Below are 26,573 nucleotides of genomic sequence, written 5' to 3' on the forward strand. Positions count from 1 at the left end.
ATGCCATCATATCAACGTATATTAGTACAAGAGTTGATCAAGCGTGACTCTATTCTGTATTGGCTTGTTGGTCTAGCCACATCACTAGAGGTAGCTTGTAGAGCATCACCAAGAAAGAAACATTCCATTAACTCTAAAGCTTACAAGCCTAGGGATATAATTTTTTAGGCATGTATGATACATAAACTCGAAATACCTCAAAGAGTAAGAGCATATAGACATTAATCAACGTGAGACAATCGAGACAAGGAGATCAAGAAATCTAAGAAGAAGACACGACTGATGGAAAATACAATTTGTTATAAGCTGTGTTTGTCATAGTTGTAGAAATATGCTCATTATATGACGATGAATCCACTTGCCAAGCTCACCAAAAATTTTGCTATTCATATCTTAGCCCTTACTATTAATAGAGTTCATTGCAAAGTTGTCCAACAAAAATTCATTCTTCTTACGTTTGTGAGACATATATCATTGGTGTTTATCACACGAGAACTTATTTAACAAAAATAAGGATGTTTGTATATATGTGTGAACTAGAACTATAGCTAGTGCTCACCTCTCCTCTAACCATAAGTGACCCTAAGTTAGTGGCCACTAATTATTCTAGTGTTTATAGCCTTAAATCTTCCATCAATGCCACTTTAGTATAGACTAAATACACCATGTGCAATGTCCCCTGAAATTTTTTTGAATGGAGGCTTAGTTTTATTAAACTCTACAAATGGAGACCTTGCATCAAGGAAAATTTCCCAAGTTCATTTGATGGGAGAGGCTTTTTCAAGAATTTATATTTTGCGACAAGTGTCCAATGTGAATGTTTGTGAAGCTATGTATCAAGCTCTCTATCAAGCTACTCGGCTAAGAGGAAGGCCTTCTACTTTAAGAGACCACACCCCATTGCCCACTTCTTTCTCTCTCTCTCTCTCTCTACCCGCCCCAAACCTTGTGGACAAGATACTGTGTACAGATATAACAATGTTAACAAGGTAAAGTTGAGCAAAGGACTTTGCATCTAATGGAGTGTAAGAAAGATTGTTTAGCTTAGATGCTTTATTATTCTTGTGCTGGTGGGCTCGTTCTATTAAAAATACTTCAATTGCGCTAGTCCTAACCCATGGCCAAGGATTACCAATGAAATTTCTTGAATGGGTTCATGCACTCAGCCCTAGCTTCCACTTCCAATATAATTTATGCGTATGAAACTGTTTGATAAGATTCCATGGTTGCCTCTTTTCCTAAGATGTATATGATTCCAGATAATGTTCAAGGGGTGATGTCATATTAAATTCGAGTACGGACATTGTATAATGTGCATAGCCAATGAGAGTGTTTGACAGATGACTCTTTTCCTAGGACGTACATAATTCTAGATACTATCTCACGATTATACCAAGGTTTGCCTTACTTTTGTTTACATAATTTTAGATGCCTCAGATACTTTCTCACGAATATACCAATAGGTATTGCCTTACTATTATTTATACTCAAAACTACTTACATATTTGACTCTGAAATTTCAGTCGATGTGCTTTTAGATGCATTTGCATCTTATTTAAAATTTCGTTTGGACTTTGTCTCCATTTGTTGAGTTTCACGTTGTTTTAAAGTATATTTCCCATGCGAGTTTTATCTATCTGGATGTACTGCCTCCTATTCAACTTGTTAGATAACATATTCTTCAAAACCATTACATCATTCATCTTTAATTTCAATTCCTCTTCCATTGTCTAGATCTATGGTTGTCTACATTTTCTTCAATTAACTATTATGGCAACTAGATTTTCAGTTTGTTAGATTGGATACAGTCCAACTTGATTAAAGGGTACTACAATTTTGTTCATAGTGAACATACTAGAATACAATGCCATATTATCTTCCAACCGTCCCCCAAAGATTTCATCAAAACAGGAATAAATACTCACCTTTAATATAATTGATAGCAGCACAATCGCTAAATTAACTAGAGCTCATTGGTTAAGTCAATTGTAGCGTATGCACTTCCTTGACAGTTCACTCACCTTCCTTCAAAAAACTACAAAATAGTATCTTATTCCATATCCTAAATATTAACATTTTAAATCTTAGGAGTCTGCACAAGTGATAAATAAATCTATATTACGTAGTACACATGAAAATGTGGGATATAATTTTATATTGCTAGAAGTAAATGGTTAGTTTCTCCATCAGTTTCACATGTACTTCATAAAAAATTTCTAGCAAAAAATCCCATAATATGCGATTCATTAAACATCTCCTGACAATAGGGCTTAATTTACCAAGCAATGAAATGAACCAATTTTTCCAAGAGCTCCCTGTGCATCAGGGTGAAGATCGTACAATTGCTGTCATTGTTTTATTTGAGATTCTTCTCCCCGTCATTACTGCGTAGCAATACTTGGATTGTGTGACATACATAACACCTCTTCGACTTTTTGAAGACATTTCAAACGAGCCCTTGAGACCGATAAGGACAGTACAATCTTCAGCAGGTTTAGGGGGAAAGCATATCCTTCTAAATGATCAGGAAATAAAAATCCCAAAAGCTGTGGGTAAACAGACAGAAAATCTACACAGCAGGAGAGACCCTCTGACATCAACAAGATAAAGAACGGGACTTTGTATTGCACATGCAGAGTATGCAGCACATACATTGCCAACAGTATGAATCACATTCCCACCTTCAGAGAGTCCTTAGTCGTCTCCAAAAGTAGTTTTCTTCCCTGAAAGGACCAAAAACAACGTTAGGCATCCCTGCAATTTCGCTCATCCACACTCCCTTAGTCCCCTCCAAAAATAATTCTCTTCCCTGAGTGCAAAACAAAAGGTTAGGCATCCCTGCTGCAATTTTGCTCATCCTCAGGTGATATTTCTAATTTTTTGGTCTCATAAGATTTTTTGGCCTTCAGTACACAGTAATAATCCTCTTTCTTTCTTATGGTTTTCCACATGGTAATAAACCTTTAGTTCTTTCTCTAACGTGTCCCTGCTTTTTAAAGAAGTCCCCCACATATAACACAAAGGCCAACAAAAACAGACCTGTTCCAGATAAATTGACTTTTTCCTTCGGTGTTCCGAACCCTCTTCCACCTCTTCCTCCTCCCCGGCCTCCTCTACCTATGCAACACAAGAAACGTTATAAAGATGTTTATTCTAGTTGAAGAAAAGACCTTGTCATCACATCTGCTTACCACGATCCCCAAAATCACCCCTTCCCCGGCCACCACGGCCACCACGACCTCCGAAATCCCCTCGTCCACGCCCACCACTGCTGCCGCCGCCGCCACCCCCACCAGCCTCCTCAATATATAATGAGCGGCCATTAAACTCCGATCCATTGTATTCAATGGCCTTGGTAAGACCATTTTTGTCCTTCATGTCAACATATGCAAACCTGCACTCACTTTAAAAGTTAGCATAGGGACAATGAAAACCTCACACGCACATGTGTTTATGTGTGTGTGTGTGAGAGAGAGAGGGGGGGGAGGGGGGGGATCTAGAAACTTTTAAGATTGCAGAAGGAATGTCAATTTTCCTGGGTGACACAGGTAAATAGTGGGACCGGGCACGGGCCAAGGGTGTCAAAGCGTGATTATTTAAACCCTCTAGAAAACAGGCAGAAAGATTAGAACTATTGGAAAGAGATGCAAGGAATAAAGGAGGCCCAGATGCAAGGAACAAAGGAGGCCCAAGTTGTACAGGATAATTTTGAAGCAAAATGAAGCAAAAAGAACACGCAAAGTTCAGAGCTTTTTCTCAAGCAAGATTCAGATTGATGCAGTCAGCAGTCAGCAGTCACCAGTCACCATGAGACACAAATCTGTAGAAATATAACAGGTAAACTACCTTAAAGCCACAAGCATCCCAACCTTGTGTGCACCCTCTCTCTCTCTCTCTCTCTCTCTCTCTCTCAGAGACACCACACACAGGTTAGCACCATCAGAATGTGAACAAACGTGCCAAATACTAGAATGTGTGCGGTGACTGACCTAAAAAAACAATGCGCCAATGTATTCAGCTCACCCCTTAATGTTTCCAGTCTCTCTGTCAGTTGGAATCCGTATGTTCTGCACTCCACACTCGCTAAAAAATTCTGTCAAAGAGTTACGAATCTGCACAAAGACCTAATTTCGTGAGAAATTGATATCATGTGACTTTGAAATCAGACATGAATGACACATAATAGTTCATATACCTAGATGAATCCAGGAACATTCCCAAACTCATCCTCTAAAAACACAACATAGTGCAATTCCAATCTCACGATAGTCACTCATAAGATTGAAAACCATAAACTCCATCATGCATAGCAGGGACTAGCTACTATGACATCCCCACTGACGTCATCAGTGCCCAACAGTGGGTGTAGACCATAGTATAAAAATATGCTCACACATCCAAATCCACACACCCATGAGCATCCATTTATACAAAGTCTTTGAACTGAGTTTCTGTCTGCACTCCGGAGGTGAAGGGCAAACCCAGCCATGACGAAGGCTAGCACTAAAGGAGAAGGCTAATCAAAAAGTAGTCCAAATCTTTTCATTCAAGCTATAACTGCTTGTAATAGTTCACTTAAAATTGCAAGCATTTACTTACACTGTCTTCATCCTGAAATTTGTCAAAACCTCTAACGAAAGCAGTTGCATCAGAGCTGGATCTGGGAGTCCCACCTCCACTGCAAGAAGCAGAGCAAGACTTAATAACCCATGACTGGATGCATCCATACATCTCTCTCTCTCTCTCTCTCTCTCTCTCTCTCTCTGGGCGTGTTTGTATATGTTTTCGCATATATACAGATGAATAGATTTAGATATAATCTGCATCCCCCCTCCTATATATATATATATATATAACTATATATTTACACAAATACACACATTAAAAGAGAGAGAGTGAGTGTTTGAGTGTAAATAGTACCTCTATAAAAAAATGTGAGTGTAGATATACAAAGATATATATATATATATATATATATATATATATAGAGAGAGAGAGAGAGACGTACACACACAAACACGAATTCCAGAACATGCCCAAACTCTTCCTATAAAAACGAATAGAATACTGCAGATTGAAACCAAAAAACACATCAAGCAGGGGCAAGCTACCATGACTCAGCAGTGACGCTAATCAAACAATTGATGGCTTCACCATTGCCCTTACTGGATAATTAAACGAGGTGCCAAAACCACTATAGACCCTGCAGATGGATAGCAAAAATACTAAGCTAACTTAACATTTTATATATTTATATATATATATATAGAGAGAGAGAGAGAGAGAGAGACGTACACACACAAACACGAATTCCAGAACATGCCCAAACTCTTCCTATAAAAACGAATAGAATACTGCAGATTGAAACCAAAAAAAACATCAAGCAGGGGCAAGCTACCATGACTCAGCAGTGACGCTAATCAAACAATTGATGGCTTCACCATTGCCCTTACTGGATAATTAAACAAGGTGCCAAAACCACTATAGACCCTGCAGATGGATAGCAAAAATACTAAGCTAACTTAACATTTTAAAGTCAATTTAAAACACTAATGATTCTTATGAAAAAAGTCAACTTGACAAAATACAAACTAAAAAAAATGGAAGGCCCTTTGGACCAAAAAACAACCATCTTCTGATAGTCCCTTAGCAGGGTGTGCAAGTCTACATTACAACAGAGGCTTCAGCAGGGAAGAATAATCACTAGGTGAGACTTCTCTTTAAAACAAACCTGTAACTGCTGGTGAAAGTCTCAACCAAGTATTATCATCTTAGTGTACTTACATTAGCAAAACCTCCATGCATGGAATTAACCAAATCACATAAACAATATCCAGTATGAATGGAGGCTTTTGCATAAGAGAGAGAAAGAGACAGAAAGAGAGCACTATATACCAACATAGCAACGTAAACAAAGTTACTCATTCACTATTCACTTCCACAAGAATGAAAGGGCCAAAGCAGCAAGATTCAGGCAATATTTTCCTTCAAGAAAACCGGATTGAAGTCATGTCACGCCAATAACCATATATCTAGATCATTCCAGGAACATGCCCAAGCTCATCCTTTGAAAACACTACAAATAGTGCAATTTCGATCTCATAATCATATTGCAAGGTTGAAAACCATAAACTCCATCACGCATGACAAGGGACTGACCAAGCACCGATGCCATCAACATCCAACAGTGGGTCACACATACATATACACACACATCCACGCACAATTGAGCATCCATCCATACAAGTCTTCATACTGAAATTCTGTCAGCACTCCAGAGGTGAATGGCAGACTCAGCCATGACAAAGGAGGCACTAAAGCAGTCAAGCTGCAACTGCAACCTGCAGTACAATCAAATATTAATGTCCTCTGTAAATCAAAACTCATTGACAACCATCCTTGTCAGACTTTAAAACATAAGCTAGTATTCCATGTGAATACTTTCTAGATCTAAGGATAGTACCTCTTGAAGACTGTAGAGCTCAAGAATAAAGAGTACATTTTTGCAATGAGCAAGACAACAAGCATCAATGTGCCATCAAGAAAAGACAGCATATCATCTATGCAAATGAAAATATACTTAATAGGAAGAAACATCAAACACCGACACAGGCAAACTTTGAAAGACTATGGACATGCACCTGAAACCTCCACCCCTTGGTGACTTCCAGTCCGGTCTTCCTGCACTTGATGGTGAGAAAACTCGCTCCCTGGCTAGATCAACAAAGATGTCACGTCCTCCAAATGACTGTCCACTCTTGTCACAGGCCTGCCACATTTTCCAAGAGAGATCGTTAAACACTGAAAATCATACAAATAAATTGAGAAAATTTTCCTCTATGGTTGAGTAATGACATGTCCAGTTTCACAAACTCTTCATGACACAGAATGACAAAGAATAAAGAAACCTGCAGAGGGACAAGATTATTAATGAAATAAAGAGTAACAGATGTGAATACCACCAAATACCTACATTCCTAAAGCAATTAAAGAACAAAGAAGCATCGCCCCCTAAAAAAAAGAAGCAAATCCCAAAGGCTAATGCGACAGTGGCAGATGTAAACAACCTTCTTTGCTCCTTCCTCTGTAGTGTATTCTATATGTCCAAATCCTCGAAACCGTCCATCGCTTCCCATTGCAAGCCGTACCTCGTGAATCTCCCCTGCATCCTGAAAGAATTCTCGACTGCCATAATACACCGACAGCACAGATCAGTCAGCCAAACATGAACAAAGAGCTAGCTTGCTTGAACAAAGTGACCAGAGAAATGAAGCACATGAGCTTACACGGAGTCTTCATCAGCACTCCAAGCCAAGTTCTTCACAAACACAGTTTTACTGCCACCTTCAGTAGAGCTTTTCGCAGGTGTTGCAACCTTCATCCAACAAAGGCATCAACACTGTAAGGCCAGGCCCACACTACACAAGTATAGCCACAAGGCTACAAAATTCCTGAGGCCAGAAGTGCACCTGTTTAAATTTCTCCTTTCCATTCTCGTTCTCCTTTTTTTTCTTAGGCTCTTCATCCTCCTCTTCAGATTCATCCTCCTCATCTTCACTACTCGGTGCAGCACCATTCACATTGCCTTTAACAGTGGCCTTTGATGGTATCGTCTGATACCAAAAATCCTTTCACTCAAGGAACACTAGGAGCACAAAATAAAGAATCTACAAATCCAAATTCATTATACCTGCTTTGCATTCTTTGAAGGTTCTTCATCAGACTCACTCTCATCGGTTTCCTCAGAGCTTTCTTCTTCTGTAGATGCCTTAGCTGGAGCTTTGGGTTTTTGCAAACTTGATTTAAGCTGCAGTTACCCATCATCGAGGCTATTTAAAACTTCGTTTCAGTGGCTCTAAAATATAATAGTAGACCTTTTTTGTAAGAAGAGCCAGAAACAGCCTCTGAATGCTGTTAACTTTTGGCTTCCCTAAAGTTTTTTGCTAGTTCATCATTAACTCCGCCTTAATGAAAGCTTCACAACCAGTATAAAACTATTGCTTTCTTGGTTTTGGCCATACAGGAATCATTAATCGATACAAAAATATCATCTAAACGTAAGACTCCACTTGATGAGCTCAGTTGATGGCTACACCTCAAATTTCTGTTTTTGTACATTTGGCTCGTCATCTGACTCCTCTTCACTACTATCTTCAGAGCTACTTTCTTCGCTGCTTTCTACCTTCTTCAAAGAAGAAGGCCGCACTCCCAATTTCGCAACATTCTTAGACTCCTTAGTTTTTGTCTACAAGAACATTTCACACTGTTTATTAAAACCCAATAATACTATTCAATTAAACATCAAACAATCTCTCTTCTATTAAAGATGTGATAGTTACCACCTCCAATTTCTGTTTCTTAACTTTAGGCTCCTCATCTGATTCATCTTCACTACTTTCGTCAGAGCTACTCTCCTCACTGCTTTCCACCACCTTTGCAGAGGCTTTCCCTACAGGCTTTGCAGTACTCTTCACTTCCTTAGTCTTGGGCTGAAATAACAACTACAGATTAAATTTGAATTCTGGTATCACCAGATCTGAGTAAATTTACTTTTGAAAGAAAACCATTGATATGTTTTGCACACTGTCAGCTTTGACTTTCTAGCTATCTTACACAAAATCAATTTGCCTGGAAACAGTTATATTCCAACTTTCCTCCCCTACTTTCGATCAGATTAGGCTCTCTGTCTTGCTACTTTCTTCAGAACTACTACTCAACCTCTCCACTCGCTTCACCCCAGAATTCCATTAAACTTTTGAGCTAGACTTCATAACCTTGGGCTTTGTATATGAGAAATTGACATTTACCACTTCCACGGTCAGTTTTTTTCCTGCAGGCTCCTCGTCTGACTCTTCTTCACTTTCTTCAGAGCTACTCTCCTCACTGCTTTCAACCTTCTTTACTGGAGGCTTCACTAATGGCTTCCCCAAAATTTTCACTTCCTTCTTTTTCAAGTAATGTGAATCTCAGGATTAGTTACAGAACCCAGACAAATGAAATTGCAATCCATAAACACTAAACTCAAAGGAGCCAAGCAAAATCCTTAGAACGTGAAATCATTCAATCATAAGTACCTCTGACTTTGGCTTATTAAGCTGAGGTTCATCATTTAGTTACAGAACCCAGACAAATGAAATTGCATTCCGTAAACACTAAACTCAAAGGAGCCAAGCAAAATCCTTAGAACATGAAATCATTCAATCATAAGTACCTCTGACTTTGGCTTATTAACCTGAGGTTCATCATCAGACTCTTCTTCATCATCACTCTCTTCTGAACTATCTTCCTCATCACTCGATTCCATCTTCACAGGAGGCTTCAGGGAAGGCTCCACTGCCTTTGTAACTGGTTGCATCTGCATGAGAAGAGGAAGAAAATGTTTTTTGATAGAAAAAGATAGTTTGCATGAGATTGAGAAAGGGCTTGTGATGTTAATTGTTGATACTAACACTGACCCCTCAGGAATGAGGAGATGAGGCCTTTGTATCAGTTACAGCTCACATATTACACAGATTACAAATAAACACTAGCACACCATAAATTTGATATTTAAAATTTCTAGCAGCACTATTGCTGACTAGGATATCCACTACAATGCAGACAGTAAAAATAAAAGAACCAAGATTGAAAAAAAATAGAAAAAAACTTCCAATACTAGTCTGAAAAGATGTGTATCTCAACAGATGGGGATACAACACCCACTGGCTATGGCAAAAACGAAAAGCAGTGTACTATGTACTCCAGTGGCAATCCCTGAGAGTTAAGACAACAAGTGGCATTTTATCTACTGTAATAAGAAACTCCTTATTACAAGGCTCATTCACCTCTTCATCACTCTCAGATGAATCTTCCTCCGAGGAGCTTTCCTGCTTTACCGCAACCTTGGCAGCAGCAGGCTGCAGCTTAGCTTGAGAAGCAGCAGGAACAACTTTTGTACTTGCTTTAGCCAAAGGCTTTACAGGCTGCAAAACCCAACAGAAAAGTTTTTGTGATATCCTAACTTAAGGAACTCAAGTTAATTGTTAAACCTATATGAATTACTATTCAAACATGTAAGACGAGAGCAGTAGACTGACTGCACAAATCAAGAGTTTGCTCACCTCTTCATCACTTTCATCAGAAGAGTCGTCCTCCGAAGAGCTTTCCTGCATCGCAGATGCCTTGCCATTCTTGCCAGTAACTTTGGCAGGCTGCAATTTAGAAGTCAATACAGCTCCAGCTTTTGCAACTGGCTTTGCAGGCTGCAAAAAATAAAATAGAAAATCAAATACACATCTGCAAGAGCTTTACCTGGGAGATTCTTAAGACAAATGAAGGACAGAAATAAACTGAACATAAAAGAGACCTATGAAACCATTCGCTATACTTTAACCACACATCAACCTCTGGCATAGCAGAGTAACCTGCATTCTCTTTCATCATATATGCAATGTCTGTATACATGAAACATCTTCAAGTAAGCTTTTCACAAACCTCTTCATCACCGTCAGAAGAGTCCTCATCTGAGGAGCTTTCCTGCTTCCCACCTTTCTTGCCAACCTTGCCAGCAACACCTTTAGCTGGCTGCAACTTAGCTTTGGGGGCACTTGCAACAGCTCCAGGTTTCACACTTGTTTTAGCTGGAGGTTTCATAGGCTGCAAAGCAAAACTCCACGAAACATTCAAGATGATCACATCAAATCTTTTGGTGCATAAAAGCTTTAAATGTATGTATATGTGTGCGTGGAGAGAAAGAGAGAGAGAGAGAGAGAGAGAGAGAGAGAGAGAGAGAGAGTCAAATTCATAAAAGTAACTGATCACATCTGTAAGAATAATTCTGAAGGCCACCAGTATAATTGCAATCAAAAATTCTGCTGAGTCAAAAACGAAACCCCTGTTGTGTCTGCTAATTAGACCACTCTATATGGGTCACTCACCTGAAGATCAGTTTCTACCCCTTGGCAGGGCCGGCTTCAATGAGATAACAAGTACTACAGAAGCCATCTAACTACCATTACAAATTCCACGAGGAACTCTACTGTATTTTGTCTACAAACCTCACTTCACCAAATTCTTCACATCCTCCTAGACCTCATTTTTATTATTTTTCCCCTGCGTTACGCACCTCGCCAAAATTTCCCTGTGCTTCTAATTGGCTCCCCCATTCAGGTTTACCACATTCATAAGCCTTCAACATTGGCCCAAGCACCGCTCATAGATGTGCGGTAGAGAAGGTTTAGCAACATGTGAATAGCGCATTTTAATAAGCATACAAATTTCAGAAATTATATTCCTTTACCCATTCAATTTTTTCAACAGATGCATCCATAATGATGGTAAGAACAAGTGGCCATTGTGGCTCATAAAAAATAAATAGAAATCATGCATGGATGATGTGGTCTACTCCCTAATTTATTTTATTACTAATCCCCTAATTAGACCAGATATACCCAAGCTTCAGAATCATAATTCCTTCCCCATTAAAATCAGGTCATGGGGAGGAAAGGGGAAAGGAAGGCTGGCTCAAAGGATGAAAAGTTGAGGGCGGAAGCTTAATAGTGCATTCCTTAATGATTTTAGAGTGTGCTTCTCTAAATCTCTTCAATAGACTAGATGAGAAATGAAGGCCAAGATCATCCAAACTTTAAAATTGGTAATTTCTTCAAGCAAGAAAAAAGGGAAGGAAATGCAATCTACAAGGGGCGGGGAATGGAAAGAAGCACCCAAGAGGAAGAAGAGTGAAGTTTTGTTTAAACCAAGATAAAAAGAAATGTATCTACAAAGGAAATCTCATGTTCCCACCAAAAGATGCACTGTCGTCCAAAGTTTTCAACAAAATAAGAGGTGAACATACATCATGACATGTTTTTAATAGTTCTCAAATACGATCCTCAAATCCAACCTTCCAAAGTCTTAAAGAAAACAGAAACAAAAGTAGAACATATAAGAATTTTGGTGTGGGAGTAAGCTCACATTCTCCGATATTAAAGAAGTGAAGGTGTGGGTGGGAGTGTGAGAGAGAGGAGGGGCAGGGGGGGAGAGAGAGGGGTGAATAGTTCTCAAATACGATCCTCAAATCCAACCTTCCAAAGTCTTATAAAAACAGAAACAAAAGTAGAACATATAAGAATTTTGGTGTGGGAGTAAGCTCACATGCTCCAATATTACGAATTTAAAAGTGAAAGCAAAGAAGTGCGCGTGTGGGTGGGAGTGAGGGGGGGGGAGGGGGAGAAGGAACAGTGAGAACATGAACAATGAGACACAAAGAGACCGGGGGAGGGGGGAGGGGAGGCAGGGGGTTGATCTAGTTAATGTAGAGCTTCTCCAAAGGTAAAAGTCAACTTTGGTCAACTACATCACATTTAATAGGGTAAGAGTCTGAACATTCATCTGTATACATAAAACTTAACCATAATTTCAATCTACTTTGGTAACCCAGTCCATATCTGATATGCTTTTTTAAAAAAGATTATCAATATTACACCAAAAGGCAATATCTCCCAGAAACCCCCTTCCATGTTCGAACATCAATCCTCACGACTTGCTGATCTTTCCTTAGATAAATGTTGTTGGAGCGCCAATCATGGTTCAATCCTACCATACGCAAGAAAGGTATCCCTAGAATAGCCTCATACCCAGGGCTATTTTGGAAATCCATTACAACAAGGCACACCCGATATGTGAGACCACAGGTTTCGATTTTAATGTTATTGAGTACTTCTATGGGATGAGCCATGCCTCCATCATCTAATTTAACTACCAAGGAAGTACTCTCTCGGATAGAACATCCCCACTTTTCCCAGCATTGTTTCATGGACTCTGCTTGTTTATACCTGCAAGTTATCTACACTCCAGTTCCTTGCGATGGCCCCTCTTCCCAAAACATTTAAGCCTCCCTTTTGCTCCCTTCTAATCTCTTGCGAATGTCTTCTGCCTCTGAATGCTCTTTGGCATACAACATCTTCAACGCATTTCTGCTTTTTTAACTTCATCGCCAGTTTATGTTACTGCCATAATATCATTCATATTACATTCTCAGATGCTTGTAAAACATTCCACCAATAATAAGAAATCCACTTAGGCTTCGTACAGATACAGGTTGACACTCAGATTATGAGCACTGCTCAGAATCTTGAGGGCAAAAGAGAGACTTGATCAATGTTTATGGACCTTTACTTAGGCTCTCCTTCCAGTCATTATCAAACATAACAAATCCAATTGAAGCCATCAATCCAGTCCAGGAAAATCTGGCAGGACATAAAAACAAAACAAAAACTTATGGAGCAAACTGGCCATTACCTCATCATCAGAAGAAGATTCTTCACTGCTCTCCACAATCTTGGCAGGAGGTTTTGAGATTTGGGAGCCTTTCTTTTTAGGAAGCACTTTTGGAGCCTACATAGTCACAAACAGCTTAAAACTGCACAAAACATTGAGAATGCAAACACTCCAAAATCTGCAACCATACTACTGAAACTACCAAGCAGAGAGAAGGACTGCTGCATGTCAGATGATTAGATGTGGAGACAAACACCTCTTCCTCTTCAGATTCAGATGTCTCTTCTGGAAAAGGTTTTTTCTTTTTTGTTAAAATGGAAGTGTTCTCCAATGTCTTCTGCTTCTTTGAGGGCTTGACCAACATAGCTTCCTCCAGGCCTCGCTTACCTGCTACAGCAGCACAAAAAGCCAACTTACATACAAAAATGACAACTGGCTATATAAACCTTTTACAAGTATATGATAGCTAAAAGCACCTTTCTTCTTTTCCCCTCCAGGTGTATTATTTCTAGGCACTGGAGTCTGCATGGACCATTCAACGAAAAATTTAAATTAGCAAATGTTAAGTCACAAGATTTACAGAGAATTCCATAAATCACTGCCAATTAAGACTCACTAAAGGAGTCACTACATCACTACATCACTGGGAATATGACTGATATCATGCTAAAATATACCAAGATATGCAGGAGGAGCAAAGGGGAAGGAAGGGGATTAGAGAGTTCCTTTGATGAAGCCGGAGGTTCAAGCAAGTGCAAACTCCAAAATTCCAACATGTATTTACATTTGAATACACTAAGTTAAGTTTCATTATAACACTCCATGCCATGACTTATGTTTATGGAAGCTAGAAAATCCTGAGAGCAGGTTACTGAGAAGTTTCATTGATGAACAACTCCCACACTTGAAAATAAATACGAAATTTTCACGATGAGATATCATAGGAAGAAGGGGACTTCTCTTGAAACTCAAATGGTTTCAATTTGCTTGAATATGTTTCCACCTTTGGAGAAGAGCTTGATCTTCTTCCGCCAGCATGATTTCATTGCACCTACTACATCCATCCATGAACAAACACATCTCGTGCCTTGCTACTTTGTCCAAGATGCTATCCGTGAATGCTAATGGGAATCAGACTTTGATTGTTTGTTTGTTAAGCTGCCAATGGTCTACACACACTCTGAACCTGCTGTTTTTCTTTGGCGCATTTAGGATTGAGAATGCTTCAGACTGTCACGATCTGTGACGTATTCCTTTCTCTATTTCTAGACTTATGGATGGTTTGATGAATGTACACTTGTGGAAGGGTATGCCCTTTCGACGGGACACTTCCTAAGAGGCACAACCCTTGCCCTTTCGACAGGACACTTCCTATGAGGCACAACCCTTCACAAGAGACATCCTATTGAAGAGACATTTCTATTGTAATGTACCCTCTCATCAAGGGTCACACCCTTCACAAGGGGTACACACAAGGGGTACACACCTCTTCATGCACACACTTTAGAGTACACACCTTTTCATGTGTGACTCTTCACTCTCTATATAAGAGAGGCCCAATTGTATGGATGACACTACAGATACACTACAGACATTCAAGCAATACAATTATTCCTTGTTCTCTGCTATCTCAGTCTCCTTTATGTTCCTTAGCACATTTCTAAATATAGTAAATCTAGGATTTCTTACAGTGGTATCAGAGCAAAATTCGCTCCTACCTGTAGGAAATGCCCCCCACCTTCTAGCGCTGATCTGATACATCTTTTCCGCTAGAAGGATACCCATGCACATCGTGCATGGAAGAGATGGAGAGGATGAGCATAAAAGTTTTAAGCGCCAACCCTGCCTAAAGTCATCCATGGCCTCTCCATCTCCCACACATCACGAGTTGATGTGAATGGACACGACAAAAATCATTCTTTTCAAGTGCTTGCGCTGTCCCAAAACCAAGGGACGCACCTTTTCCACCATCGGACACACCTTTTGATGAAGAGTCTCGACTCCTCGCTCAAGGGACACACCCCATCATGGACACAAGGACACACCTATTCATGTAGGGACGCCCCTTTTAAAAACAGGGACACACCCCTTCATGAAAAGGTGCACCTATTCCAAGGGTCACACCCCTTCGAATAGGCACACCTTTTAGGCACCAAGCACCTATAAAAGGGTACCTAGAGGGGTTAAAATGGAAAACCCAGCCCCAAACCTTAGGTTTACCCTAGCTACCCTAGGGTTAATTAAACCCACCATTTAATTTTTGGGCAACCACCCAACCTTAGGCAGCCCCCAACGAAAAAGGGACGCACCTCTTTGACATTTCGTACGGATTTGCATGCACCGTACGGATTTCCACGCAGCAGCAGCCCGCCTCAGCCATCGCCATTTCACTGACAGCCCACGCAGGGTCTGCCCGCCTCAGCCCTCGCCATCTCGCTGCTAGCCGCGCAGGTTCACTGCCCGCCTCAGCCCTCACCATATCGCTGCCAGCCCGCACAGGTTCGCTGCCCGCCTTGCCCTCGCCATCTCGCTGCCAGCCCACGCCAGTTTGCTGCCAGTTTTCACGCACCATCTCGCTGCCAGCCGTGCCATTTTCGCTGCCAGCCCCTTGCCTTTTTCGCTGCCAGTTTCCTTGCCCTTGCAGCCCTGCTCCTTTCCAGCCTGCATCGTGTGCAACACCAGCCTCGCCAGCCCTTTCCTGTTTCGCCAGTCTCCCATGACAGCAGCAGCCTGGTGCGCCAGCCCCTATTGCGATCCAGAATCGGGTACCTACAGCCTGTTGCGCCATTGATAGCCTGCTCTCCTTAGTTCGCTACATTTGCCTGCCAGATCAGCAGCAGTTTCAGCCTCCTATCGCGATGAAGACAGCCTATTAAAAGCCCAGATCTGCTCCTCGCCACCCATTGCAACATGGACCTCCGGACAGAAATCTGCAGGCCTCTTCTACGCAACAATTTGGCAGATTAAATCATAGCCAGGTGGAGTCTTTCCATTCTGCTTTTAAGGATTCTCTTGTCATTATCAAATTACAGCAAATGAAAGACGCTCCCTTAAAGCATGGAAACCCCTGGTAATTCACCCGACATTTCAAGGACACCTCAAGCATCATCTACCACACAATATCGTGTTCAGATTGCACAACCAGCCCATTTCGGAGCTTTTGCATCGTGGGATTTCTGTGTCACGTGCCCTCCTAGTGATTTGGACCACATCCTGTATCTTCTGCGTGAGGCACCTTTGTTACATTACTTCCTCAGCACAGTCCAGGTTGTGTTCCGCGAGACACGAAGATACCCAGAACCCGATATTCCTCAAGAGTTTGCTGTCCATCTTTGGAGAGAATTTTACCCCTCACCTTCAACATCTCCAGGGTACTCTCCACCTCTTTCAGCTCCCAGATATCCTCCTATACAGGTTGTACCTTCCCCAAGACAGTATTTACACTGAAGGCACTCCTCCTGGATATCCTCCACTTCTAACAGCAGCTCCTTATCCCTTCTCAGATCCGTGGACTCTACAACCTACTCCTGTCCTCTCACGAGCAATAACACCACTTTCGGCATCACCGGTGTTACCTCAAATAGGACCTCCTTTACCAGACTTCCACGGGTGGTTCCATCCTGCCTCGCCTGCCCCCTCCAACATGAGCAACCTCAGGGAGCAGCCCGAATCTTCTTCCAGGAATGGTACAAACTAGAGCGCAAGTTCGCACTTTTCTCACAGGGATCTCCGATATGTCGCAACGCTCGCGTGAAGCCTCTTCAGAGATCAAAGACTCAAGTCCAAAAAAGACCCCTGAAGTCAATGTACAAGGCGAATCATTACTACAACTTCAAATTTCCCAGCTTCAGGACAGCATCTCCGACTTGGTCCAGAAAGTTCAACTTCAAGATTCTCGCAGTACCACACATATAGAGGATGACGTGACGCAACCACATGACTATGCGGATTCATTCCCACCAGAGGTAGAAAACACTGAACTACTGCCCCCTACCATTTACTTCAAGCTTCCAAAACTAAAAGACTTGACATCAAACTTTCGGAAGTCTACACTGGTCAACGCAATCGCCGAACAGTTGACCAATGGCTCGCAAAAATGCACATGTATTTTGATACTGTTGACCTCACTGAAGGCAAAAAGATCACCTTGGCAGCCTCCCTCCTCAAGGATACAGCTTTTCTATGGTGGCAAAGACGCTTAAAGGACGGCAAAAGTGTGTTAACATGGGAACATTTTGAACACGTGCTCCGTACGCAGTTCATACCTGCCAAAGCAGACTTCCAAGCACGATCAAAACTTCGACAGTTGGGACAAACAGGCTCCCTGTCTTCCTACATCTCTCAGTTCACCACATTGGTACTGGAGATTGAAAGTTTAACTGAGGATGATCACCTTCATGCTTTCATCTTAGGCCTAAATCCCTCGTTACGCATTGATGTCCTTAAAGCAAACATCACCACCACTGCAGGCGCTATTGCTTACGCAGAGCGCATTACAGATTTTCAAAGCACAAGGAAGCAGAGTGCTAATCGCACACAGAATTCTACTATGGCCAAAGGTACTCGCCCTCAGGATAACACCAGGTTTCGAAAAAACTCCGGTAATCAAGGTCAGCGACAGTCTCAAGATCCCCAGAAGACTCAAAAATCATATGCTGGATTCCAACAGAAGCACTCCTCCAAGGATCGCGCCTCTTCTTCTTCACAAAGTCATTACCGACATCCCCAACATAAAGATGCGGCAACTGACAAGAAGAACAACTCCAACACAAAAGGACTTTGTACCATCTGTACACGCGACCATAGATGGTTCGATTGTCCCAAGCGACCAAAGCAAAATTCTAATATGGAACCTGGCACTTCCCAAAGAGAAGATGTTACCCAGCACAAGACAAGAAAGGCAAAGCTGTTCGAATGGCAAAGACCATCCACCTGACCCTTGCCAGCAACCCCAAACCTTTCCTGGCCACTCAAGTACTTTGTATTCAAGGATCAATTCGTGAAACAACGGTCACTATCCTCATCGACAGTGGCTACTCTCATAGTTTCCTAGCTAGTTCTATGGTCAATAAACTTCGGTGGACCACCAGTCCTAGTCTCATGGACTATCAGACTGAACTTGCAAATGGAACTACTTTCTTATGCAACACCAGGATCAAAAACTTGTCTTTTCGCATCCAACATTCTACGGACAAGTTGAACTTCGACATCATGCCTCTTTCTCGATATGATGTCATACTTGGACAACAGTGGCTCTACGACTATGATCCATCAATCAATTTTCGCAGCCATACTATCCAGTTTGTCCACCAGGGAAAACTTATTGAGCTAACTGGTTCTAGGGACTCTCCTTCAACCCCAATTGCCTCTACCCTATAAGTAAAGAAGCGGGTTCATAAACGCTAAGTAAAGACTTCACTTCTGTTGATTACGACAGTCGAGCAGACACCAACAAAGGATCCTCCTGAATACCTCAACCAACCTTTTTTCCAGCCTTACCTAGATATTTTTCCACAGAAATTGCCAAAGCAGTTACCACCTCGACGACCAATGGATCACCCAATCGAACTTATTTCCGACAGTGATCCACCGTCGAAACCTCCTTATCGGGTTTCTTACACTCAAATCCAAAGACAGGTCACCGAACTACTCGACAAAGGTCACATTCGGTCCAGTCGCAACCCTTTCGAATCTCCTATACTACTTGTGGAAAAAAAAAGTCAATGCACCTCTGCATCGACTACCGAGCCCTCAACAAGCTCACTATCAAAAACAAGTATCTATTACCTCGCATCGATGACCTCTTGATTCAACTTCTACATGCAACCCATTTCTCAAAGATTGATCTTCGTTCAGGTTATCATTAAATACGCATACGAGAAGGCGATGAGTACAAGACAGCCTTTCGAACAAAGTATGGACACTATGAATGTTTGGTCATGGCCTTTGGGTTAAAGAATGTTTGGTCATGCCCTTTGGGTTAAACAATGCCCCGGTCACATTCATGACACTAATAAACGACATCTTCAAGCCTTTCCACGATAAGTTCGTCATCGTTTACCTCGATGACATCCTCATTTTCAGCAGATTCCTACATGAGCACAAACAACATCTTCACCAAGTTTTTGAAGTTCTCCGCACAAACTCTCTCTACATCAACATTGAGAAGAGTGAGTTCTTCAAGACCCAACTCGAATATTTGGGACATGTTATTTCAGCTCAAGGCATCTCTGTGGATCCCAAGAAGGTCGAGGTAATCAGAAACTGGCCTACTCCTAACAATGTACATGATGTCCGCTCTTTTCTCGGATTGGCAAACTTCTACCATACCAAAGGTCTATTAGTTTTTTGAAATCGCAGCTCCTATGTCCGAATTATTGAAAAGCACAGCAATTTTTCAGTGGCTTCCCGAAACAGAGTATAGTTTCTGACAACTCAAGCAAGCACTCACTACCACACCAGTTATGGCTATTGCTGACCCAAACCTTCCATTTGAGGTCATGACCGACGCTTCCGACATCGCTACAGAAGCAGTCTTGATGCAAGAAGGCAGAGTTATTGCTTTTGATAGCCATTAACATTCAGATATCCAAACCCGATACCCGGTTTATGATAAGGAGTTTCTTGCCGTTGTACATGCTTATTGCTCTTAGAAACATTATCTCATGGGAGCCGACTATGTGGTCAAGACAGACCATCACTCTTTAAAGTATATTTTTACTCAGCCAGTCATGAGCGCTCGAGATCTGGATGACTCTGACGCTACTTGGCGATTGAAGACTTACAGTAGTGCCCTGATATTTTACAGCAGTATTTTTAGAATTTACCGTGATATTTTCTACATTAGTTCATTATCTCCACCAGGGTCTTCTTTTGAGTGGGAGGGAATGTCGCGATCTGTGACGTATGCCTTTCTCTATTTCTAGACTTATGGATGGTTTGATGAATCGACACTTGTGGAAGGGTATGCCCTTTCGACGGGACATTTCCGAAGAGGCACAACCCTTGCCCTTTCGACGGGACACTTCCTATGAGGCACAACCCTTCACAAGAGACATCCTATTGAAGAGACATTTCTATTGTAATGTACCCTCTAATCAAGGGTCACACCCTTCACAAGGGGTACACACCTCTTCATGCACACACTCTTTGGAGTACACACCTTTTCATGTGTGACTCTTCACTCTCTATATAAGAGAGGCCCAATTGTATGGATAACACTACAGATACACTATAGACATTCAAGCAACACAATTATTCCTTGTTCTCTGCTATCTCGGTCTCCTTTCTGTTCCTTAGCACATTTCTAAATATAGTATCTAGGATTTCTTACACAGATAACCTCACAACTGAAGATTTCCTTTAGCATATGATTGATTTCTGTCTTTACCAACTTAGGAAGTTGAAGCTAGAAATGCAAAACTGTAAACATGATAATTAATATAGTTAGGCTCTTAGGGGAGAGAGAGAGAGAGAGAGAGAGAGAGAGAGTTAAGTGTGGAAGAGAGAGGGAGAGGGAAAACTACTAGAAAGTGGCAGCTCTGAAACAAAGGTGAGAGAGTGACACATGGATGTGAGGGTGTATGCTTGGGGACTACAAACTCCAATTTCAATTAAGGTGCCTATATTCATTCTTCAGCACTTAGATTTACCCTCTAGTGGTTCACACGACTCTAAACAATGTATGTACAACTTACATACAGATTTTGCAACTCAAATACAAAATGTTCGTCACAAAACTATGTGCCCAAACTTGTGTAAACGCACAACTATGAGAGAAGTTTAAGAAACTTTTCAAGAAACTTCTCACAAACTCACTATTAAACAGCGTACAATAAAATGAGACCTAATGCTGCCATCAATAAGTAATAGATCTTGTTTATCATGAGAGCTTCAAATGATGGAATGGAACTTATGCCCAACTCACACTTGTGAGAGATCTTTGCTTGTTGAGAAGACTATTAGTGATCGGAGTGAACGGTAACACCTTCATTGGGAGACAATTTCGTGTCTATCAATAGTATGAATCCCATACGTAGACCAAAGAGCTCGATAAGCGCTTGAGTGAGCAAAAGTTTGCGCTCTCCATTCATGAAGAGGAGCATAGTTGCCAAGCGAAACGGAAACGGAAGAAAAAGAAGAAACAGAGTTTCCAACTCCCGCCGAAACAAAAATGGAAGAAACGGCAATATGATACAATTTATGTATAAAAATTTACTTTTTATACGTAATATAAGTATCAATAGAGTGCAAATCATACATAATACAATTATCTATACTTGAAGCATCATGCATGCTATTATGATTCTAAATTCCTATGATGATTGATCTGTCTCGTATCATCTATTATCCATGAATGATGCTTCAAGAATCAACATGTGTCATCATTCATGAACTAATTTCTAAGTTCCAAGTTCCAAGTTCTAACAAGTTTGAAGTTATCACAATCCGAAGTTTGAAAGGGAGGATGGAGAGGTGAGAGTGAGGATGGAGAGGTGAGAAAGGATGGAGAGGTAGAAGAAGGATGGAGAGGCAGAAGGAGTCGGAGAGGTAGAAGGAGTCGGAGGAGGAGGAGGAGGATGAGAGGTAGAAGGAGGATGGAGAGGTAAGAGATGAGAGGTAGTGGAGGGATGGAGAGCAGGCTGAGGATGGAGAGCAACTGCCAGCCTGTAGGATGGAGAGGATGGAGAGCAGGCTGCAGCCTCTAGGGTGGAGAGCAACCTACTGAATGGAGAAATGGAGAGGAGAGCAGGCTGCGGGTGCCAAGGCCCAAGAATCAAAGATGGAGAGGCAAAGAGAGCAGCAGGATGGAGAGCAGCAGCACAGGAGGTGGCAGAAATGACGACATGAGGCGACGAATCGGTGAAAATGTTTTAATCAAAAGAGGGCCAAAAACAATTTAATCAAAAGAGAGCCAACCACCCCCAATAAAACACCCCTCCCTTTACGCAAAGCCACCCGCAAACCAACCCACCCCCCCCAAAAAAAAAAAAGATATTACTAAACGGCGTTTCTTCAAGAAACGCTGAAGAAACACCGTTTTCATTTCGCCATTTCCGTTTCCTAGCAAGAAACGGCCGTCTCGTGCAACTATGAAGAGGAGGGCACATGTCAAGCAAAGACACAATGGAGGAAAAGTGGATAGAATGCCGAACATGTCCAACGATCAAACCTAGGTTGTGTGAGCACTCTAGAACTCTCCAAAAGGGGTGGGTTCAACACATCCCTCAAAAAAAGCAAGGAAGTAATCATAACTTTAAAGGCCCCTAACTAAGGTGGCATTAGAGAAAGTTGTGAAGGATGAGGATGAAATGTCTTAAAAGTGGAATGGACTCCATATTTACAGCCCACAACCAAATCCCCTCGAAAGGTGATGGAAGGAGCAACTCCACTACCACTCCCCAAAATTTGGCCGAGGAATTGCTGGTGGAAGGCTTTCAGCTTAAGTAATATTTTGGCAACTCCTAAACAAGGAATTGGCTTAGGTCCCATGCTGTCATAGAGCTTCCTCAATGGTCGTAAGCCTCCCGTAGGTTATCCAAAGTCACTCCCCAAAATTTGGCCGAGGAATTGCTGGTGGAAGGCTTTCAGCTTAAGTAATATTTTGGCAACTCCTAAACAAGGAATTGGCTTAGGTCCCATGCTGTCATAGAGCTTCCTCAATGGTCGTAAGCCTCCCATAGGTTATCCAAAGTCAAAGGTAAGAAACACAATATTGCATCACGGGTTATAAGCTATTAGGGACCAGCCACTCTACTAGAGTTAAGAGTATTAGGTTCTCATTATCCTAACTTCATCCCTAACAAGCTTTAATTCATTGTGACCAATGTGATTAAACGTCCAAGTCTTTCCCTCCTATATGTAACCATAGCCGGACAACTTATAAAGGGTTTAAAAGAGTCTTAGAAGTTGAGCAAAAAATTCTCATAAATCTCAAATGAAGGTGAACGATATCTTGCAAGACATGGAAAATACATCAAAGAATCTTATCTCTATTCGAGAAGATGGACAACTAGCCAAATCTTACGTTCTAAATCTTGTATTAGGTTATCATTATGACTATGGAGTTGCACATACAAGGTGCCTAATTGTCGTCGAGTGGAGTTCTGGTGTACAACTTACGACTAAGTGGCTAGAGGTCATCTAATGTCTACTCCTTGTAGGATTGTAATCGTTGGAATCTAAGTTGTGTTTCAAATTAACTTACAATCCAATTAATAAATATTTATTTTTCCCTCTCCTAAAAAATGGAATACAAGAATTATCCTACTTTGCAAATCTTATCAAATTCGGCGAGAGCAAGCTAAGCCGTGAGGACTGAAATCATAAGACAAGAACATGCATATAGCAATTGATCCACAAAGGAGTCAATTTTTCAAAACCATCCTTGAAAAGAACACAAACAATACAATTCATAACCCTAAGAATCGACTAGAAAGCCTAAACCCAACATGCATACACTTGCTAGCTGTCACATCCAACATTAACAATAATAAAGCTTGCATTTCATTGTACAAACAAGAGCTCTTCGTACATGCACAAACTTATCACCTATCTTCAAACAAACATAGATGGCTTCATAAGTCAATCTAGAACTTATACATCTATCAATACATTATTGCTCCAAAGAACTTGAAGCCAATAAATGCAATAGGTACTATCCAAGGTCCAATTAAAATCCAAAGACTTTTAAAATATATATATTACAACTTCGATTGAAGATTTAAACAAGTGACTTTACATGACAATTCCAAATTGAATAGGCAATTCACAAAAACGAAGCCTTTACAATAACAAGTTTTCTATGAAAAAAAAAAAGTCATTCTTAGGTTCTCACTATAAAAGTGGAATGCTCTTTCATGAACTAATAACAAATGAAAAGAGATTTTGGGATGATATAATCCTTAAAAGAAATGTAAGCATTTTATAACTTTTAAAGCTTAAAAAAGTGACACTCAAGATACGCAAGCTTCTTTGAGCAACTAATTCCTCACAATTATGGGGCATTCGTATTTTTACCTCAATAGCATGCTTCTTTGACTTCCCCATCTATAAGGTATGAAAGGCAAACCTAGACAATGTAAAACCAAAAAATAAAAATGTATTTTCCATCATTTGAAAAAATAGACTAGACAAAGCAACATATCCTCTAAGAACATTAGATGTTACTTATTTAGTCTTCATCTAATTTTGAAGTATATGAAAATATGTGACCGTGAGGTTCACATCCCTTAAAAAATCCTAAACATATAAGTTAAATACTTATGATACTTCTTGTATTGGCAATTCAAAGCAAGAGAGAGATAATAGTGATAGTATAAATACAATGTATAAAATGCATAAGACGTTAACATTTGGTTATTCCAAGAAAATCTAGAGAGAAAGGAAAAACTAGATAAATTCACAAGTCGATAGATGTTGACTACATTCTGTATCCAATATAACTTTCAAGCCTATATAGATATATAGGCATCCATCACACAAGCACCTACAAACGCAAATAATACCATACATGTGTATGTTGATGGACGTGCACTAAGCATATAATTACCTGTAGTTTTATTTACATGCGACACACAAGTATTATAGACACACATATACGTACCATGCTTCTACAATACAATACATAAACACCTCTGATGCAATTGAGATTGCATGCGTACAAGAGCATCCACGTGTTTTTAACCGTCCAACAAGCATCCACGTGTTTTTATCCACGGCCACCTTTCAATAGCAACGTTTTCATTCTCCAATGAAAGAGCTGGTAACGAAGGAATATAAGAAAAGAGCATTGCGACCAAGTGATGAGCGTTACGCTCCTATGCATGCACAAGCATCAATACCTCTAACCATTCTTCATATTGACATGATGTAGGTCAAGAGCCAATACATGCTAGTACAACTCTCACCTAAGGCAAATGAACGAGAAAGAGGCTTATGACAGCTTTTGTCATTTATGAAACTCTCCTTATTTACTTCAATCAAAACCCCTCAAAGGAGGGGCGCTAAAGCTGATCGGGGGAAATCTGACAATGACATCAGAGGATGTTTCTGAACCCAAGGTCTAAACACTGAGGCCCATATATTGTATACTGGCGTATAGCAAAGCTTAAGCAAGCCTTCTCGAGTGGCCATCACCACCTCATTCATGAAGGCGACTATAGTGACGAACCTCGCGTTAGAGGTGTCATTGAGTGACGCCTTAAAAGAAATCCAAAAGGCAGTCTAAAGCTCATTCTGCGTGTGGAAAGCGTAACAGACGACTCGAAGTTATTGAAACCGACCAATTATATGAAGTAACTCTCTCGGTTGAGAAGCCCACAATCGTAGAAATTGGGTCGCACACGAGCAAACTCTCTGAAATACGAAAGGCTACATAAATGCCGTACTGAAAGGTAATATGAACACAACATTTTACAGCTTCGTAAAGTGTTGGAGACACGTTTAAGAAGTACTCCGTCGACAACATTTTACAGCAAAGTATGCGAGACACGTTCACAGTTAGACTATACAAAAGCTTGCCATTTCCGTAGCTTGCATACTCGACTCCTGGAACACCAAGCTACGGTCTTTTTGTAAAACGGGAGCATGTGATACCAATTGAAACACCCCTTGCAGGGTAGCCACAGGAAGCTTAAAAAAATTAATCGACAGTATTCTGCCCACTCCCAAACTGCAGGCGTAGACATAGACATGAAAGCAAGCAGTTATTGAGACGGATGAGGGCTGCGAACAAACAAGAGGGGAGGAGGTTGCGGCTGCCTGAGGGGGAACAAAATTGGAAGATAAAAGAGAGAAAGCAAAGAATGAAGAGGGAGAGCGTACCTGATAGGAATGGGAGAGGAAGAGAGGTGCAATCGCTGAGGTTGAGATGAGATGATCCAAGTGACGATGGAAGAAGAAGAAGAAGAAAGAGCAGGGCAGGGACAGAGGTCAGTCATATTGATAGGCCTAAAGCTCTTTAAACCCCTAAAACCCTAACTTTGCCCCTCCCACCATTTCAAAGCCTTGGTGAAAACACAACCCTAGCTCTTCCTTCCACAGTTAGCTTTGAGGGTCTTTACAGACCAAGCCCCCGCCCGCCCAAGTCGCTATTTTTCCCTCCATGGCAGGCACAGATCATTACACACTACCATGAAGATGTGGCAAGGTATGGGAGGTTCAAGCCCCCCCTAAGCAATAAATGCTTTCAATAATGTAACCCCCCACCCATGCTCTTGGGCGGGGGATCTTGGCTGCCCAACTATGTCGACTCTCCTTTTTTTAAGGATCCAATAAGCTTTTTAAATGTGACAGCATGCCCCTGCAACAAAGCT

General features: G+C 41.1%; 1 protein-coding gene across 7 annotated transcripts; it reads right to left on the reverse strand.

Moving 5' to 3' along the window:
- Window positions 1-2,218: 2,218 nt before the first annotated feature.
- On the reverse strand, window positions 2,219-26,201 carry LOC147885118 (uncharacterized). 7 transcript variants are annotated; one of them, XM_087397583.1, is made up of 22 exons: window positions 26,083-26,201; window positions 24,277-24,328; window positions 13,734-13,779; window positions 13,514-13,644; window positions 13,279-13,374; window positions 10,474-10,635; window positions 10,101-10,241; window positions 9,825-9,962; window positions 9,212-9,355; window positions 8,808-8,945; window positions 8,340-8,489; window positions 8,096-8,245; window positions 7,691-7,807; window positions 7,470-7,613; window positions 7,287-7,375; window positions 7,068-7,185; window positions 6,642-6,769; window positions 4,600-4,678; window positions 4,024-4,112; window positions 3,192-3,394; window positions 3,040-3,117; window positions 2,219-2,723 (listed from the first exon to the last, which is right to left on the reverse strand). In XM_087397583.1, the coding sequence occupies exons 2-22, from the start codon at window positions 24,304-24,306 to the stop codon at window positions 2,695-2,697; spliced, it is 2,400 nt and encodes a 799-aa protein (XP_087253709.1). In that variant the 5' UTR covers window positions 24,307-24,328; window positions 26,083-26,201; the 3' UTR covers window positions 2,219-2,694. The 7 variants fall into 7 exon arrangements, with proteins under 7 accessions (XP_087253709.1, XP_087253710.1, XP_087253708.1 ...); XM_087397584.1 differs by having other exon boundaries at window positions 8,808-8,942; window positions 13,514-13,647; XM_087397582.1 differs by having other exon boundaries at window positions 8,343-8,489; window positions 13,514-13,647.
- Window positions 26,202-26,573: the final 372 nt, after the last annotated feature.

This window comes from Dipteris shenzhenensis, chromosome 26, assembly GCF_047967505.1.
Source record: "Dipteris shenzhenensis isolate YYH24624 ecotype China chromosome 26, Dip_SZ_1.0, whole genome shotgun sequence".
Lineage (NCBI taxonomy): Eukaryota > Viridiplantae > Streptophyta > Polypodiopsida > Gleicheniales > Dipteridaceae > Dipteris > Dipteris shenzhenensis.